Genomic DNA, 17,249 nt, shown 5'->3' with positions numbered 1-17,249 from the left:
CCAGTCGAACGGTCGAGTTACTTGCACCGTTTTCAGAGTAAATAGTTGCATTCTTCAAGTTTAGCACATCAGTCTGATTCAACAAACCCAATTCCTTTTGGTCTAGGGTTTTAAATGGAGCAAATCAGTTTGATTCTTTGTTCTAAATGTTTCTTATTGGAAAACTAAGACCTGAGGGGTTTTTTTTTAACACCGCCTATTTTGTTTTGAGTGAATTTTAGTGGAAGTTTTGTGCATGCCTATGTAATAATCTTTTGTCACTTTCAAGACAGTTTCATTGAAATTAGCAAGATATTTGCAGACTGTTTTGACGAAGCGTTTGCCAGTTTTGCAAGCTGCATGTTTTGGTGATCTTTGATGTTGCATTTAGATCCGTTGCTGAGGTAATTCACGTTGCCTCAAATATTCTTCCTGTATACATAAATTTAATGGGAAATTCTGTAAATTCTCATCAAGTTTTACCATCATTTATAAAATATTGTTTTATATTGCTGAATTAAGCCATATCATCTGTAGCTCAACATCAGTAAGAGATGGTGATGGACTATTGGAAGACTAAGCCTCCACTGCTCCGTTACTATTGATGGTGAGGACATGGATGTGGTGAGGACCCTCAAGTATCTGGGGATGCACCTGGATGACAGACTTGAGTGGAGCACCAACACAGAGGCTGTGTACAAGAAGAGCCAGAGTCGCCTCTACTTCTTGAGGAGACTGAGGTCCTTTGGAGTAGAAAGGCACATGTTCTACCAGTATGTTGTCGCCAGTACAATCTTCTATGCAGTGATGTGCTGGGGCAATGGCATCAACATGGGTGATGCCAACAGGCTCAATAAACTGATTTGAAAGGCTGGGTCCATTATAGGAGTCAAATCGGACACACTGGATGCTGTGGTGGAACAAAGGACCCCACAGAAAATCCTGGCAATTCTGGACAATGTTTCTCGCCCTCTGCATGTCACCTTGGCTGAACAGAGGAACACTTTTAGTAATAGACTAAGACAACTGCACAGTTAAAAAGAGCATTATATGAGGTCATTCTTACCCTTAGCCATTTGGCTCTATAATGACTCAACCTATAGCCGGGGAAGTGATGACCCACTCCTGTTACACTGTTTGAGGTAACTTATTTTTTATTCTTACTTCTCTTCTAATATTTGTATATCCGTGTACTTGTAATGCTAATGTGACACTGTAATTTCCTTTAAGATCAATAAAGTATCTATCTTTCTATCTAATAAAGCACCATTAATATAGAAAATCATCCTAAGGTTCTTCACAAGCCAAAATGTTCCTTTACTTAAAATATTGATTTGCATTTGTTGGCTTGCTTTTCAGTCTCTTCAAATTCTGACACTATCTGTGCTTTTCCGTAAGATTTTTTTATATTTTCACATTAAAATGTGTCACATCTTTTTAAAAGCAATTGTTTTTTTTAAAAAAACTCTGCTTTATACTCTAATTGTGTATGCATCCCAACCAGACAGACTTGTGCCTGCCCCTCCCAGGTCACACTTCAATTAGGAGTGTGACTGCCATACAAAACAACAACAATATTGTTTTTGCAACTTTGTTTCACTACAAAATAGATATTCTTTGTAAAATGCACTTTTTGGCTTCTCTAAGTAAGTAGTGAGTAAAATAAGTGGCAATATTCCTAGTTTTAAGTTAAAATAATAAAAAAGCAGGTACACATACCTAACCACCCAGAGCTATTCTAAGATTAATTCTCTTTGCTGTCAGCTGCTCTCATTTCTGATTGTAATACATTGAACATATTTATATTCATGGCAATCTAGTCTCTGTCAAGATTGACTTGATTATTGTTTTGGAATTATGGAGAAATGTTTTAGAATGTTCAAGATCTATGACAGTGAGAAGTGTTCCTTGTGTTGGACTAAGGAAAATCTTTGCACAGTGAGTGAATCCTTGTGAACTAAGAAAAAAATACTGGATTCTTTTGAGAAATATTTGGATGTAAAATAAGTAATGGGGTTTTATGATCTTTCTGGATGGATAACTGCAGTAACTTATGCAATTATGATTGTGCCCTTAATTTTATGGATGTTATGTTAGTTTATCATTCTGCATTTACTGCAGTTCACAAAAGGAACACAAAGTTATCAGTTCAACTTTTTTTTAAAAAGCCATGCATGGTCATCTTTATTAGTGAACAGTTCAAGGAGATTATTTTATCTTGAACAAATACTCAGGTACATTACTGAAAGTATTTTTGAAATTTCAAATGTTTTGAATTAGAAAATTTCGTAACTATTGCTTCTGTTATCTATAACTAACAGAGAACTCAAATTGAAATAGAATTTTCATGTGGGTTATTAGATTCTGAGTGGAAAAAAATATTTATATTTTCCATAGATGCTGCCTGGCCTGCTGAGGTCCTCCAGCATTTTATGTGTGTAACTTTCAGGAGCTCCCAGGTTGCATTCAACCAAACATGGGTATATAAAATTTACTTATTCTCATATTCTTATGGAAATGTTAATTTTCAGTTGAGGTATAGATTATGTATCCAAACAGTTAATATGTCTTTACAGATGTTACCTGGTCTTCCAGCATTTTCTGTTTTTACTAGGGAAGGTTCAGACATCGTAGGAATCTATTATTTAGAGTTAGTTAAATAGTGCCACAAGATCATGACACTATTACATCTTGGGGCGTGGGAGTTGGAAATTCAGTTCCAGCTTCCTCAGTAAGAAGTTTGTATGTTCTCGCTATGAGTGCGTGGGTTTTCTCTGGGTGCCAGATTCCTCCCACATTCCAAAGACACACCAGTTAGTAGGTTAATCGGTCATTGTAAATTGTCCTGTTGTTGGGCTAGGGTCAAATAGGTGGATTGCCGGGCGGTGTGGCTTATTTGCCGGAAGAGCTCGTTCTCTGCTGTATCTCGAGATAACATAAAGCGGGTGGCCATCAAACGCTAGATGGATATTTACGAAACACGTAGATGAATGCCGATAAATTGGTGGAGCCTTTGCTAAGTAGTTGGGAATATGGATACCACTTATTCCGTGTTTCACATGTTCACATGCAGTCGAGTATTGTCCAGTTTGCTTTTTTTTGTGTCTCTCCCAGTACCCTAAATTTATTCAACTGAATACAATTGGAATGCAGAACAATTTGAGACCAAGCAACCTAAAATAACAATGGCCTATCCGTAAAGTGCCTCACTCACTTAATATGGACACCTTTTGTACGATGACTTTCTTGACGCAATAAGGACATGGGAACCAGACTTAAGCTCTTGAAAATCTAATAACCTCCCATGTTGAAAACCTGAAACGTTGTTCTGAAAAAGGTTCTTCGGCATACAGCGTTAACTCTGTTTCGCTGGCAACTGATGCTCCAGGATCTGCTGATTTGTTTCTGTATTTATCTTGTCAAGTAGTTTGGAATTTGCAAGATTCTGTACAAAATAGATTATCTTATTACTTTATTCTTATACTGCACTATATAAGTCTCTTTCTTACAAAAAAAAATGGAAAACTGCAAACAGAAACATTCCACTGTGTCTTCTAAGTTCATTTTCCATTGATCCCTGCCGGATTTCTGATAGGAATCAATGCAAAATTATTATTATTATTATTAAATGTTATTACAGGTTTGCCAAGCCAATTTTGTAACCTCTTTTTTCAGTAAAACTTTTCACCCACGTTCTGATCAGTTTCCGTAGGTTAAATGTGGGAATCTGGAGTTGTGCAGTTATTCATGGAAGTAATCAGAAGGCATATTCCTGAGGATCTGGATAAGTGACTCTCGATAATTTGACTAAAGTTTCTTTTGTGGCAAATATGTACATTAACACTTGCTAACAAATGATGAGTTTCCACTGAGGTCAGTCTCCTTTGCTAGATTTCCCAGCTAACTTTATTAGTTTTATGCCTCAACTGGATTTCGGCTTTGAGGCCCTGTGAGAGCTAGGCTATATCCTCGTCTTTCAAAGGTTTGACTTCTTCAAGTGTGATATTGCTTTCTGCTGACTCTTCTGGCACTTGCCGAACACCATTCGACCAGAGGCTGGTTGATTTAATGAAGTCAGAATTGCTTCTTACTGACCGTTTTCTCAGTCTTTTCTTGAGAATTGATGCTTGATAGGCGAAGGCAATTGTCAATACCAACAGAATCGTGCAAACAACAATTAATATGCCAATGATAAGTAACAAAATGTAAGAAATAAAACTTGTGTCTTTCTTTGAAACCTTCCCTTTCATGTTAACAGGTAGTCCAGGGGCATTCCTATGATCGTCTTTCTCAGTGGTCTCAAGTGGTTCAGGGGCATCCGTAACATACTCTTCCTCAGTGGTCTCAAGTAGTTCAGGGGCATCCGTAACGTACTCTTCCTCAGTGGTCTCAAGTGGTTCAGGGGCATCCGTAACGTTCTCTTCCTCAGTGATCTCAAGTAGTTCAAGGGCATCCGTAACGTACTCTTCCTCAATGGTCTCAAGTAGTTCAGGGGCATCCGTAACGTACTCTTCCTCAGTGGTCTCAAGTGGTTCAGGGGCATCTGTAACGTACTCTTCCTCAGTGGTACTGAATAGTTTGGTAGCATTGGTAATGTACTTTTCCTCAGTGGAACCAAGAGGTTTGAGATGGTTGATAAAATTTTTTGCTGGAGCCACAAATGCACTGTTCAGAGCAAGAACCAAGATTCCAGCTCTTACCAAGAAAGCCTTCTTAGAGTGTCGACCCATTATTGCTGGGGCTTCACCTGTCAATGAATAGAAAGTAAATTATGTTTCGTATCTGTCTGTTTTAAACTAAAGAATTGGAAAAAATAGTAAATAGACATTTAATCATTAGCCCTAGTAAACTAATTGTTTCCTCCAATTAACACATATCAAAGTTGCTGGTGAATGCAGCAGGCCAGGCAGCATCTCTAGGAAGAGGTACAGTGCTGCCTGGCCTGCTGCGTTCACCAGCAACCTTGATGTGTGTTGCTTGAATTTCCAGCATCTGCAGAATTCCTGTTGTTTGTGTTTCCACCAATTAGTTGATTTGACTATTCGAAAATATTCGGAGTCTCTATCCTGTTGCTGGGTGTAAATGGACACTCAGTGGCCACTTTATTAGGTGCACATGTACACTGGCACGTTAATACAAATATCTAATCAGTCAATCGTGTGGCAGCAACACAGTGCATAAAAGCATGCAGACATGGCCAAGACGTTCAGTTGTTCAGACTAAACATCAGATTGTGGAAGATGTGTTATCTAAGTGAATTTGACTGTGGAATGATTGTGGTGCCAGACGGGGAGATTGAGTATCTCACAAACTGCTGATCTCCTGGGATTTCCATGCACAACAGTGTCTAGAGTTTACAGAGAATTGGTGCGAGAAACAGAAACCATCCAGTCAGAGGCAGTTCTGGGGCCTTGTTAAAGAGAGAGGTCAGAGAAGAATACATGGACTGATTCAAACGGATAGGAAGACAACTGCAGCTCAAATAACCACACGTTACAACAGTGGTGTGCAGATGAGCATCTCTGAACACACAACATGTCAAACCTTGAAGTGGATGGGTTACAGCAAAAGAAGGCTGCATCGGATTCCTTTCTTGTACCTAATAAAATGGACACTGAGGATATTTCAACTTTCTTTCTTTGTTGAGAACCCAAGGGTAGCAGTGTTTGTACTCTTCCTTGTTTCTGAGCCTCATCTCAAGATGGCCAAACCTTGGTTGGATGCCACAGCGAACTGGTTATTAGTGTGTAAATCTGCATGCTGGGGCTGCTTCACAGCTCCCAGGACCCAAATTTGATTCCATCTTCACGTATTCTCCTGGTGACCACATGGGTTTCTCTCAAATTCATCCCACATCTCAAGGGAGCACTGGTTACCATAAATTACCCTTTGATGTAGGTGAGTGGCAAGATGATATTGATGGCTACATGCGAGAGAAGGTGCAGGTATGCAAGGAAACAGAAGAGGGAACTGTTGGGAGCTAGAATAGACTGATAGCTTCTGTCAAACTAACTAAGAATACAGAACCACACAAAAAATGCTGGTGAACGCAACAGGCCAGGCAGCATCCATAGGAAGACCTGACGAGGGGTCTCGGCCCCAAACGGCGACTGTACCTCTTCCTATGGATGCTGCTTTCACCAGCATTTTTTGTGTGTGTTGCTTGAAATTCCAGCATCTGCAGATATCCTTGTGTTTAAGAATACAGAAGGTCTTTAAGTGCAACACCACTAGGTTCAGGAACAGTTACTTATTATTTAGCAATACAAAGCAGAACAAGCATCACTTAACACTTGCCTACTCATAGGACAACTTTCAATGACCAGTTAACCTACTAACCTCAAACTGAATGTGTCTGATACAGTTACCAATAAATGGAACAATTATTCAGGAGAATTAATTATTCTTTTACCTACTGCAAGCAACTTTCAGATTGTTAGGGCAACATTTTTGAAATGTATTATTAACACTTGTAAATAAAACTTATCTATACCAGTGGATAGTCCAAATTTTAGCACTAAAAGCAGTACGTTAAACACAAATCATATTTACATTCAGTATAACAAAAATAGGAATATGCATTATATTTGCAGTTCGATAGTTAAATGTAAATGTAAGATTTAAAGATGAACTTTATTTGTCACATATACATTGAAACATCCAACGCTGAAGGATGTGCTGGGGGCAACTCGCAAGTGTGGCTTTGCTTCCAGCAACAACATTGCATGTTCACAACTTCCTAACTCGTATGTCTTTGGACTGTGGGAGAAAACCAGAGCATCTGGAGGAAAATGCACACAGTCAAGGGAGAACGTACAAACTCCTTTTGGACAGTGGTGGGAGTTGAAATCGGACTGCTGGCACTACTTAGAATACACCTGAGCCAAGTTGTTTGGCAAAACATGGATGATAGGATTGTGTAGTCTTGTGAATATTGTGTCAAGTTACAAGGCAGCTGATAATCTAACTATCTATTCTGTATCTGCCCCGATAACGGTGAACATCAAGAAACTAGTTTTACACACAGCCACAGATTATTTTCCTTTCAGCACTTGGTTTAATTTTGAGTCCCTCCCACTCCTGGAAACTTTAAACTTTGCAAATAATTAAATGGAGTGGAAATATGTGGTAAGATTAACTGCATATCAGAACGGGGTAAAATATAGCAAGGATGTTTGCCAACAGCGTTTGACTAGCTTCACTGAAACATTAGAATATGTGAGAACAGAACATGTTCAGCAGAATTTTGTTTGCCACAGAAACCAAACAAGATGGTTCAAATAAAAATTCCCTTCAAATTGAAAACGCTGCATCAAAAGATGATTTGCATTTCCATATTTCTGCTTCCATTCTAAAGCTGCAGCCTTCATGGTTAGCTTTTACCAAAGCAATAAATCAACCGAATTGCCCTTAGATTTTTCTTGCTCATCTTGGTTGAAAGCAGGAACAAAAATTTCCTTCAGTTCTACAAAATGCATATAGACCACAAACCTGGGGGGACCAGTGAGAGACTTCAGTGTTTCACAACTCATTGCAAAGGTCCAACTGCGAGATTGAATATGTCGAATTATTTTTAACACAATGAAATACAACTGTAACTTACCTTTTCAAGTAGCTGTAGATCACCTCTCCTTATCAGTTAGGAGTAGTGTGAAACACACTTTTGCCCAATTGATGTTCAAGGTAATGACTTCATTGATGTTGATGTAGATTGTGAATTTAAAATACTGAATTATACTGAATTTGTTGCAAAACTACATTCAATACTGATGACGTTGATCAACCACAAATGATTGGGCCATTTCCTATTCAGTAAGTGTGCTCTTTCTAAATAGAGCTACTTGGCAATTTGGAACGTAGCCTTAATGTCTTTTTTCTAAAGCAGAACAAAGATATTTTGTTGTTGTTTATTTGGATAAGCAGAGGAAAGGTGTAGTGAGTGACAAATGGATGAAGAATAAAATTCAATTTGGAAGCCTTTTTTTTTAAGTTGAAGCCCTTGCTGGAATGGGTATTTGTTGGAATAGATGAAAATATGTAGGAATGGGAAGCTAAAGATAAAAATCAAGCCTTGAAAGCCAATTACAAGATTTAGCCAAAAAAACAAAATGTATACATAAATGAAATACATTCCAATTGTGAAAACTGACATACTTTCATGGATAATAGCCACACAGTAAGAACTAATAACCAAATTTATTACTTAATTTATGGCTAATATGAGAGGACATAGTTTTAAGGTGATTGGAGGGAAGTATATGGGGGATATCTTAAGTTTTTTATACAGAGGGTAGCGGGTGTATGGAACACACTGCCAGGATGCTGGCAGCACACTTGTTGGGCCAAATAGTCTAATTCTGTTCCTGTGGTCCTCTGTCTTATGGTAAAGGGACATCAGGGACATTAGATAGGCACATGGATGATAGAAAAATGGAGGATTATGTGGGAGGGAAGAGTTAGATTGATCTGAGAGTAGGTTAAAGGTCAGCACAACATTGTGGGCGGAAGGGCCTGTACTGTTCTATGTTCTAATCTAACAAATATACACATCTTGCTTTGAAATTGTAAATGGGCGGTCAGCTATGCTGTTTCACAGATCAAAAGCCTCACCAGATGTAGATGCTAAAAAAAAACCCCAAAAATATGATATGCCAAAAAGAAGGAAGTTTGTAAGTAGTGGTTAAATTAAACTGCTAATTCCGTAAGAGGTAGTTATGGGAATAAAAAACATCTGAGTTTGCAGAAAAGTTTGCTTAGACCAAAGCTTGATGAGCCAAGCATCCTCTTGGTGTCCAACTTATTTTCATTTTGCTGTGTAGGAAAGTTTGCTATTAATTGTGAATAATTTTCATTGCATTACCAATTCCAATCAAAATTGATTATTTTTTGTAGTTGTTTGACTGATGTATCTGGTTTATTTTGATTCTGGTGCTTTTGGACCACGTGGTATGCAGAGTCTCCGAGTGAAACCAGAATAGTAATCACAGCCCCATTCCTTTAAAATAAATGGTACTTTGAAGTACTCGAGTATTACTCTTAAGTGCCATCATGTCTCCATCATATATGGAGTGCTGGAGGAACTTAGCAGCCCGGCAGCATCTATGGAAAGGAATAAGCAGTCGATGTTGCCGGCCAAGGCTCTTCATCCAATCCTGATATCTCTGAATGATGGCAGAATGTTGTGTGTGTGTGTGTGTGTGTGTGTATATATATATATATATATATATATATATATATGTGTGTGTGTGTGTGCGCGCGCGTGGTATCTTCAATAGAACTTTTATAAACAATGAATTTGCTCATTTGCTAAAGTGATTTTCTTTTCCCAAACAGTATTTATCCACCTGTTCATTTTCCTCCTACAGGTTTAAGACTGGGCAGATAAATGGTGACTTGCTCATCTATCATGTCCTCCTAACTCTGAAGCCATATTATGCCAAGCCATATGAGATTGTTGTGGACCTAACCCACGCAGGACCCAGCAACCGTTTCAAAACAGACTTCCTTTCCAAATGGTTCGTGGTTTTCCCTGGGGCGGCCTATGAGAACGTGGCTGCAGTCTACATCTACAACTGTAACTCCTGGGTGAGGGAGTACACAAAGTATCATGAGCGCCTTCTCACTGGACTCAAGGGGAGCAAAAAGCTTATCTTCATTGATTCGCCTGGTAAGCTTGTGGAGCATATTGAGCCAGATCATCAGAAGCTTCCTGCTGCCACTCTGGCGCTGGAGGAGGATCTCAAAGTTTTTCACAATGCTCTAAAGCTGGCTCATAAAGACACCAAGGTTTCCATCAAGGTAGGAAATTCTTCCTTCAGTGTACATTCCTGGTAGGAATATCAAGTCAGGTGGTATTGTGCTGCAAGTTACTATGGTTGAAATATCCAGGAGCATATTGCTAAGGAAATAATGATGGGCTGGATAAACATTGGTTGTTGTTTTCTTTTCCTTAAGCATCTGAGGCTGAGGGGAAACCCAACAGAATCTCATAAAGTAATGAGAGGCATAGATAGGATAGACAGTCAGAATCCTTTTTCCTCCTGAGTAAAATGTCGAATTCTAGAGGGCATGCCTTTAGGGTAAAAGGGGAGGAGTTTAAAGGACATGTCCAGGGCAAGGATTTTGCATACAGAGTGGCAGTTGCTTGGAAAAGGCTGTCTGGGGTAGTGGACGATACGATACTGGACAGACACACGAATATGTAGGGAATTGAGATATATCGATCAGGCATAAAAAGTTGATTTAATTTAGCGTTGTGCTATGTGTTGACATCATGGGTCGACAGGTGCCATATTGTTCTATGTCCCCTACCCTTACCTCTGCCTGGCACAATCTGCCCCCATCATTTTTCAATCCTCCTCAGTCCATCTATCACCTACTGGCCTCTGTCTCACCCCTCCTTCTTTATAATGGCCATCTGACTCCCCTCTCCAATCCCAGGTCAAAAACACAGTTTTGACCCGATACATTGGCATTTTAGTCAGGACATTGACATTTTAGTCATTTTAGACATTGGTCGTCATAGGTGGGAGGGAGTGATGGTCCTTTCATGAATTTCTCACTAATGGTCAGATTGGGGATTCTGAAGCTTGGGGAGGTACAGCTTATCTGAGAGCAGGACTTAATTCTTGAGAGGGGAGCACTTGAATTGTATAATAAAATCTGCAGCTTGAAATGCAACTACTGTAAATAAGCAAGATGATTATCTTCCCTCTCCATAATAAGGTTTGGTGACACAAGACCCAAAATCTATATATTTAAATTTAACATGGTCAAAAAAAGTGCAAGATTGAAAAAGAAAGTGGAAGTTAAGTTTGCTTTCCTTATTGGCTAAGGGCATCCAAAAGGTTGCTATATGTCAGATAGGCACAGGGGTGACACAGTCGCACAGCGCCGTTACGATGCCAGTAACATGGGTTCAATTCAGCCACTGTCTGCAAGAAGTTTGTACATTCAAGATTGTTTAAGGTCATTTCCAAAACAAAGAATAAAGCAGATCAAAAAAAAAATGGTTACTCCAGATCGACATTCTCCCCATGATCCCATTGGTTTCCTCCAGGTGCTCCGGTCTCCCTCCATGGTCCAAAAATGTATGGGTTAGTTGGCTAATTGATCACTTTGGTGTACTTGGACAATGCAGGCTTGTTGGGCAGAAGGGCCTGTTACCATGCTATATTTCTAAAAAAAAAGTTAACATCAGAGTTTTTATTGAAACACCATTGAAAAATGCTCTGCAAATGTTGATAGTATTCTACCTTATAAACTAGGTGGGATCCACTGCAGTTCAGGTGACGTCAGCAGAGCGGACCCGGGTGCTTGGCCAGTCTGTGTTTCTGAACGATATTTACTATGCTTCAGAAATAGAGGAAATTTGCTTGGTAGATGAAAGCCAATTTACGTTAACTATTGCCAATCAAGGCACTCCTCTAACGTTCATGCACCAAGAATGCGAGGCAATAGTCCAATCTATTATCCACATAAGGACACGCTGGGAATTGTCACAGCCAGACTCCATCCCACAGCACACTAAAATAAGACCAAAGGATGTTCCAGGAACCCTGCTGAACATAGCACTTCTGAATCTCGGGAGCTCTGATCCAAGCTTGCGGTACGTTATGTCTCCTTTCGATTATCTGACTTAACACTGCTATGTTCCAGTAGGTTGAAAAGTCCAATATGTTTTAAATAGTTCCAAAAAGAAAATTTTCTACAATGTGAATTTTAAGCTATTTCTCCATTACAGTTGATGTTCACATATGTGAAGGCTGTTAGTTACCAATGATGTTTCTCTTTTATTGGTAGGATACATTCAGAGGCCACTTTATTAGTTATAGACGTGGAACCCGGTGTGTTCTCCTACTGCTTCAAGGTTCGATGTGTTGTGTATTCAGAGGTGCTCTTCTACACACCACTGTTGTATCATGTGGTCATTTGAGTTACTGTTGCCTTACTGTCAGCTTGAAGCATTCTGGCCATTCTCCTCTGACCTCCCTCATTAACAAGGCATTTTTGCTGACAGAACTACCTCTCGCTGAATTCTGTTTTTTGTTTTTCACTCCATTCTCTGTAAACTGTTGTGCGTGAAAATCCCAGGGCAGCAGCAGTTCCTGAGATATTCAAACTACTCCATCTGGCACCAAAAATGATTCCACTGTCAAAGTTGCTTGGATCACATTTCTTCCCCACTCTGATGTTTGGTCTGAACTGCAAATGAACCTCTTGACCACGTCTGCTTGCCTTTATGCATTGAGTTGTTACCACATTGGTTGGCTGATTAGATATTTGCAGTAGTGAAAAGGTGCACAGGTCTACCTAATAAAGTGGCCACTGAATGTATGTGAAGGTTCTCTGTTACCAATGGTAAGTTCCTGCTTTATCTCTGTAAGATATACGGACACTGAGTGAAAGAGGTAGTGAGTTATGCTGAGTGTGTAGAAGTGGAAATTTTCGATAATAATATGTAAGCTTTGAGTATTGCCTTCTTCAATGCTGATCTTCATCCGGCTGTCGAAAGAGTCAGTTCTCAGACACTGGAAATCCATAAAGTCAAACTTTTGGATGCTTGTCTGAGGCCAAAGCTAATCCTGAAAAACACAAAATATATACATTGGGTTTTCTGGAAGAAGAAAATACGATTTTGATATTTTACATATTTTAAAATTAATTTCGTTCTATTTAGCAGATATAATTTTGTTCGAATATTGGGAGGTCTAGACTAGAAGGATATCCATTTAGAATAGAAATGATTAAGTATTTCTTTAGCCAGAGGGTTGTGAACCTGTGGAATTCATTGCCATAGACAGCTGCAGAAATCAAGTTATGGGGTATATTTAAAGTGGAAGTTGATAGGTTTTTGATTAGTAAGGGTTTCAAGGGTTATGGAGAGAAGACAGGAGAAAATAATTGAGAGGGATAATAAGTTGGCCAAGATGGACTGACAGAACAGACCTAATGGGTTGAATTGCCTAATTCTGCTCCTATGTCTTATGGTCATACTGGACCAGATACTGCATGAAGCACCTTACTGTAGGTCATCGTGACTTAATTTAGCTTGCCTATTGTGGTCTTGGGTGTAAAGCCTTTGTCACGATTCAAGGCCAATAAATGCATGGATATGAAAAGAGAACAAATTTTATATAGGAGCAGAATTCCTCATTCTGTCTCTATCTTATGGTCTTATAGATTGGGACTGAGAAGGAAAATGGATCTGTCACAGTGAAATAGCGGTGCAGACACAATGGGCTAAATGGCCTAATTCTGCTCCTATATCTTATGGTCTTATCATAGGATGGTGGTGGTTATTGGACTGCTTCCCCAGAAGTCTGGCGAGTGATCTTGAGGCAGAAGCCTATTCCTTATCGTGATAGTTGGGGAGCTAAGTTTCATTAAATACACAGATGTGGAATTTTTTTAAAAAAGGTTATGTTAGTTCTGGGATTTATATTACAATAATGTAATTTAAATCCACATGGTGGTGTGATGCCAAACAAAAAAAAATGGTTCAGCAAACCAGAAAAAAACACTCAGCTCGAGGGTCACAGTAAGAGATGGACAATAAACGGTGCGTTTGTCAATGATGCCTTCATACTGTGAGAGCATAAGATGAAAGTAGGTAGATATTTTATTGATCCCAAAGGAAATTACACTGTCAAAGTAGCATTACAAGTGCACAGATATACAAATATTAGAAGAGAAGTAAGAAAGAATTAAAAAAAAAGTTACCTCAAACAGTCTAACAGGAGAGGAAGTCATCACTTCCCCAGTTATAAGTTGATTCATTATAGAGCCTAATGGCTGAGGGTAAGAATGACCTCATATGTTGCGTTTTGGAGCAGTGCAGTTGTCTTAGTCTATTACTGAAAGTGTTCCTCTGTTCAGCCAAGCTGGGATGCAGAGGGAGAGTAACAAGAGCTGCAGAATAGGCTCCAGTATTGTTAGAATCTGGGCCCCAAAAGAATATTGAAAATTACCGAATGAAGAATCTAGTGTAAATTTGGGTGTGTTCTTCTTTTGTGACAGCATATATCCTTACTATCAGGAAATAACACTTCTTACTGATAAGCTATAAATAGAGGTAAAGGTCACATGATCTTCATCCGTATTATTATAAAGGATTGAGGAAAATGTGCAGGTTTTACCTGGGGTCCACGGACCCCTTGCTTAATATAATTGGTCCATGGCATAAAAAAGTTTGGGAACCCCTGAGCTATCTGCTGTATACATACATATATTGATGCTTCTGGACACATCTTCAGTGATGTTCCTGGAATCATCGGGTGTTTCGGGTCTTTCAACATCATACACCCTCCTCCAGGTGACCCAGCTGGGGCTGATCAGACTCCAGCTTGCGTCCAGATGGCTAGCTACTTATGACTCCATGGCTCCCCTCTTCCTCTCTCCCTCGATGCCCAAAATGCTGAAGGCTCTAACTAAAGAACCGGCTACGAATCCCCTACAACCAACCTCCACTGGGAGACACCTCGCTCTCCATCTAGCCTGCTGACAGTTGCTGACCAGTCCTGCGTATCATCTAAAATAGATTTCAAATTTAATCAGTTCTTAATATGAGCATTAAAATAAATAGTTTATACTTTATATTAGATCTATTCATATGTCCAGGTAGTTGCTTTAAGCTAAAGTGCTGCTTTATCATATGGACAACATCTACTTGGTTAAAGTATTCTAAAGGATCTGAGTTATACATAATGAGATATAAAAAGAAAGGAAGGCATGACTGGCTCTGAATCAACATCTCAGCCAAATGAGGTCAGTCTGACTAAACTTGTGCTGTTCCTGAGTTGGCAAAATTATCTCACTAGTGTCATAAAATCCATCTATCTGAACCAGCATTTGAGTTGGTTGAGGGTATATCCTCAAAAATGGTTAATTTTCTAAAATGTAAGTGAAGAATTGTAAAAAATTTCTACTCTGTAATTACATCCAATACATTATACTCGTCACATTTGTTCCCTCTGAGATTTTATTAATCTAGATTTCACTGTAAACCACCCATAAACATGCTCACTGTCTGCTTTTCATGCATCAGGTCACCATTTCAAACTTACTGTTGACATTTTTGGATGAAATGTGGCCACGTTCCTTGGTGGGACTGCTTGTTGAAGTTGAATGAGTGGGTGAGAGGGGGAAGAATGAGTGTGTCATTGAAAAGGATAGCGAGGATGCAGTGGTCAAGACAAAGGGAAAAGGAGGAGAAAGTAGTAGGCAGTGTGAATCATTAAGAGAAGATAACTTGCTGCCAGGTTGTTGGGTATATCGCCACCGACATGAGAAATTGTGCAGATGGTGGAAACCCAAAACCAACACACACAAATTGCTGGAGGACCTCAGCAGCAGTATCTATGGAAAAGAGTGAACAAATGACATATTGGGGTGAGACCCTTCATCAAGAAGAAAGAAAGAGGGGAAGTCAGAGTAAAGAGTTGGAGGGGAGGAAGAAGCACAAGGTGGTAGGTGATGGGTGAATCTGGGAGGGTTGAAGTAATGAACTGGAAAGTTGATTGGTGAAAGAGATAAAGGTCTGGAGAAGTGGGAATTTGATAGGAGAGGACACAAGGCTATGGAAGAAAGGGAAGGAGGAGGAGCACCAGAAGGATGTGATAGGCAGGTAAGGAGATAAAGGTAAGAGAGGGGAACAGGAATGGGGAATGGTGAAGGAAAGGGGTGAACAATTACTGGAAGTTCAAGAAATCGACGTTCGTACCATCAGGTTGGAGGCTACCCAGACAGAATATAAGGTATTGCTCTTCCACTCTGAGTGTGGCCTCATCATGGGCTGACATGTTGGAATGGGAAGGGGAAATAGAATTGAAATGGGTGGCCACTGAGAGATCTCGCTTTTTCTGACAGATGGAGCGTAGGTGCTCGGCGAAGCAGTCTCCCAATCTACGTCGTGTCTCACCAATAAGCAGGAGGCCACACTGGGAGCACAGACTGTTTTCCATAGATGACGCCTGGTCTGCTGATTTCCTCCAGCATTTTGTGTGTGTTGTTGGGTATAGGGATAGATTTGTTTCTTTGTGAAATGGAAAACAACTTTGTGATGCGGCATTCATATCAGTCACCTGTATAATAAGAACCTTATTTTGATTTGTGCAGTGTTGATCATGGGCAACAGTTAAGAGTACCTGCATCTTCCTCTTGTCATAGCCCACTGGTGTATATTTGTTGTTTTGAATAGGTTACAGTGAGTTTAATTATAGAAAGGATGTTCTCAAACTGAGGAGAAAAATGCCTGGAACCAGTGTTGAGTGATGTGCACATGCAATATTTTACTTTAACACAGTTTTGAATTTCATTTTAATGTTTGTGTTTTTCCTTAGATCTGCTGCCTATAATCTCCTGTGTGCCTTAACATGCACCTTCAATCTGAAAATTGAGGGTCAGTTGCTGGAGACATCTGGGCTCTGTATCCCTGCAAACAACACATTATTCATTGTCTCCATCAGTAAAACATTGGCAGCAAATGAACCCCACCTGACACTGGAGTTTCTTGAAGAATGCATCTCGGGCTTCAGCAAATCCAGTAAGCATTCTTTTGCTTTGAAAACTTGCTGATTTCTTCTTGCAGTTGAAAGCAAGTGGGTGATGGATTGGGAGAAGTATTGGACTTCTACCTGAAGGCCAGACTAGTGAAACTTCGATGCTTGAAGTACACTCTCCATAATTCCTTTTACCTACTTTCCCCACTCTGATTTCTTTGAGAAATGTATTGGAGAATGATCTGTTCTGAGTTTGCAGCCAAGTTACAATTCAATGTCTTTGGATGAGTAAGGCAAGTACAGGGATTTATTTCATTCTGTGAAGATGTTGGAACATGAAGACCTGAAGACTGTTATCTCCATGGGTGCTGCCTGACTTGCTGAGTGTTTTCAGCATTTCATAAACACACGAGATACTGCAAATGCTGGAAGTTCGGAATAACACACACACACACAAGCAATGCTGGAGGAACTCAGCAGGTCAGTCAACATTTGTGGAAAGGAATGAAGAGTCAACATTTCGTGCTGAGACCCTTCATTGGGACTTCATCATTTGTGTATGTATCTGGCACCTTCTGTTTCCATTCCAGACTTCCAGCGCCTGTAGCATTTTGATTTTCATAATGTTTCCTCTGATTGGAGAGCCTGGAACCAGGGTCAATGCCTCAAATGCCGCTACTGAAGATGTGTGACAGCTTACTGGTAGATCAGAAGGCAAAAAATATGACTGGAAACATTACTGTTAACACCTTTTCTGTAGTAAGCTGTGGT

The 17,249-nt window shown here is 39.7% G+C and overlaps 2 protein-coding genes across 8 annotated transcripts in view; one reads left to right on the top strand and one right to left on the bottom strand.

Moving 5' to 3' along the window:
• nf1a (neurofibromin 1a) overlaps positions 1–17,249 on the top strand; it is a 374,121-nt gene that overhangs the window by 266,254 nt on the left and 90,618 nt on the right. For all 7 annotated transcript variants that reach the window (XM_072243431.1, XM_072243433.1, XM_072243435.1 and 4 more), the window contains 3 exons: positions 9,345–9,777; positions 11,247–11,587; positions 16,320–16,522. In XM_072243431.1, the coding sequence (XP_072099532.1) occupies positions 9,345–9,777; positions 11,247–11,587; positions 16,320–16,522 (977 nt within the window). The remainder of the gene's footprint in view (positions 1–9,344; positions 9,778–11,246; positions 11,588–16,319; positions 16,523–17,249) is intronic.
• On the bottom strand, positions 3,439–7,708 carry LOC140187760 (uncharacterized). The gene is made up of 2 exons (XM_072243445.1): positions 7,583–7,708; positions 3,439–4,726 (listed from the first exon to the last, which is right to left on the bottom strand). Exon 2 carries the CDS (start codon positions 4,707–4,709, stop codon positions 3,936–3,938), a length of 774 nt encoding a protein of 257 aa, XP_072099546.1. The 5' UTR covers positions 4,710–4,726; positions 7,583–7,708; the 3' UTR covers positions 3,439–3,935.

The sequence above is a fragment of the Mobula birostris genome, chromosome 25 (assembly GCF_030028105.1).
Source record: "Mobula birostris isolate sMobBir1 chromosome 25, sMobBir1.hap1, whole genome shotgun sequence".
In the NCBI taxonomy this organism is placed as follows: Eukaryota; Metazoa; Chordata; class Chondrichthyes; order Myliobatiformes; family Myliobatidae; genus Mobula; species Mobula birostris.
This window is presented reverse-complemented; position numbering and strand designations above follow the sequence as displayed.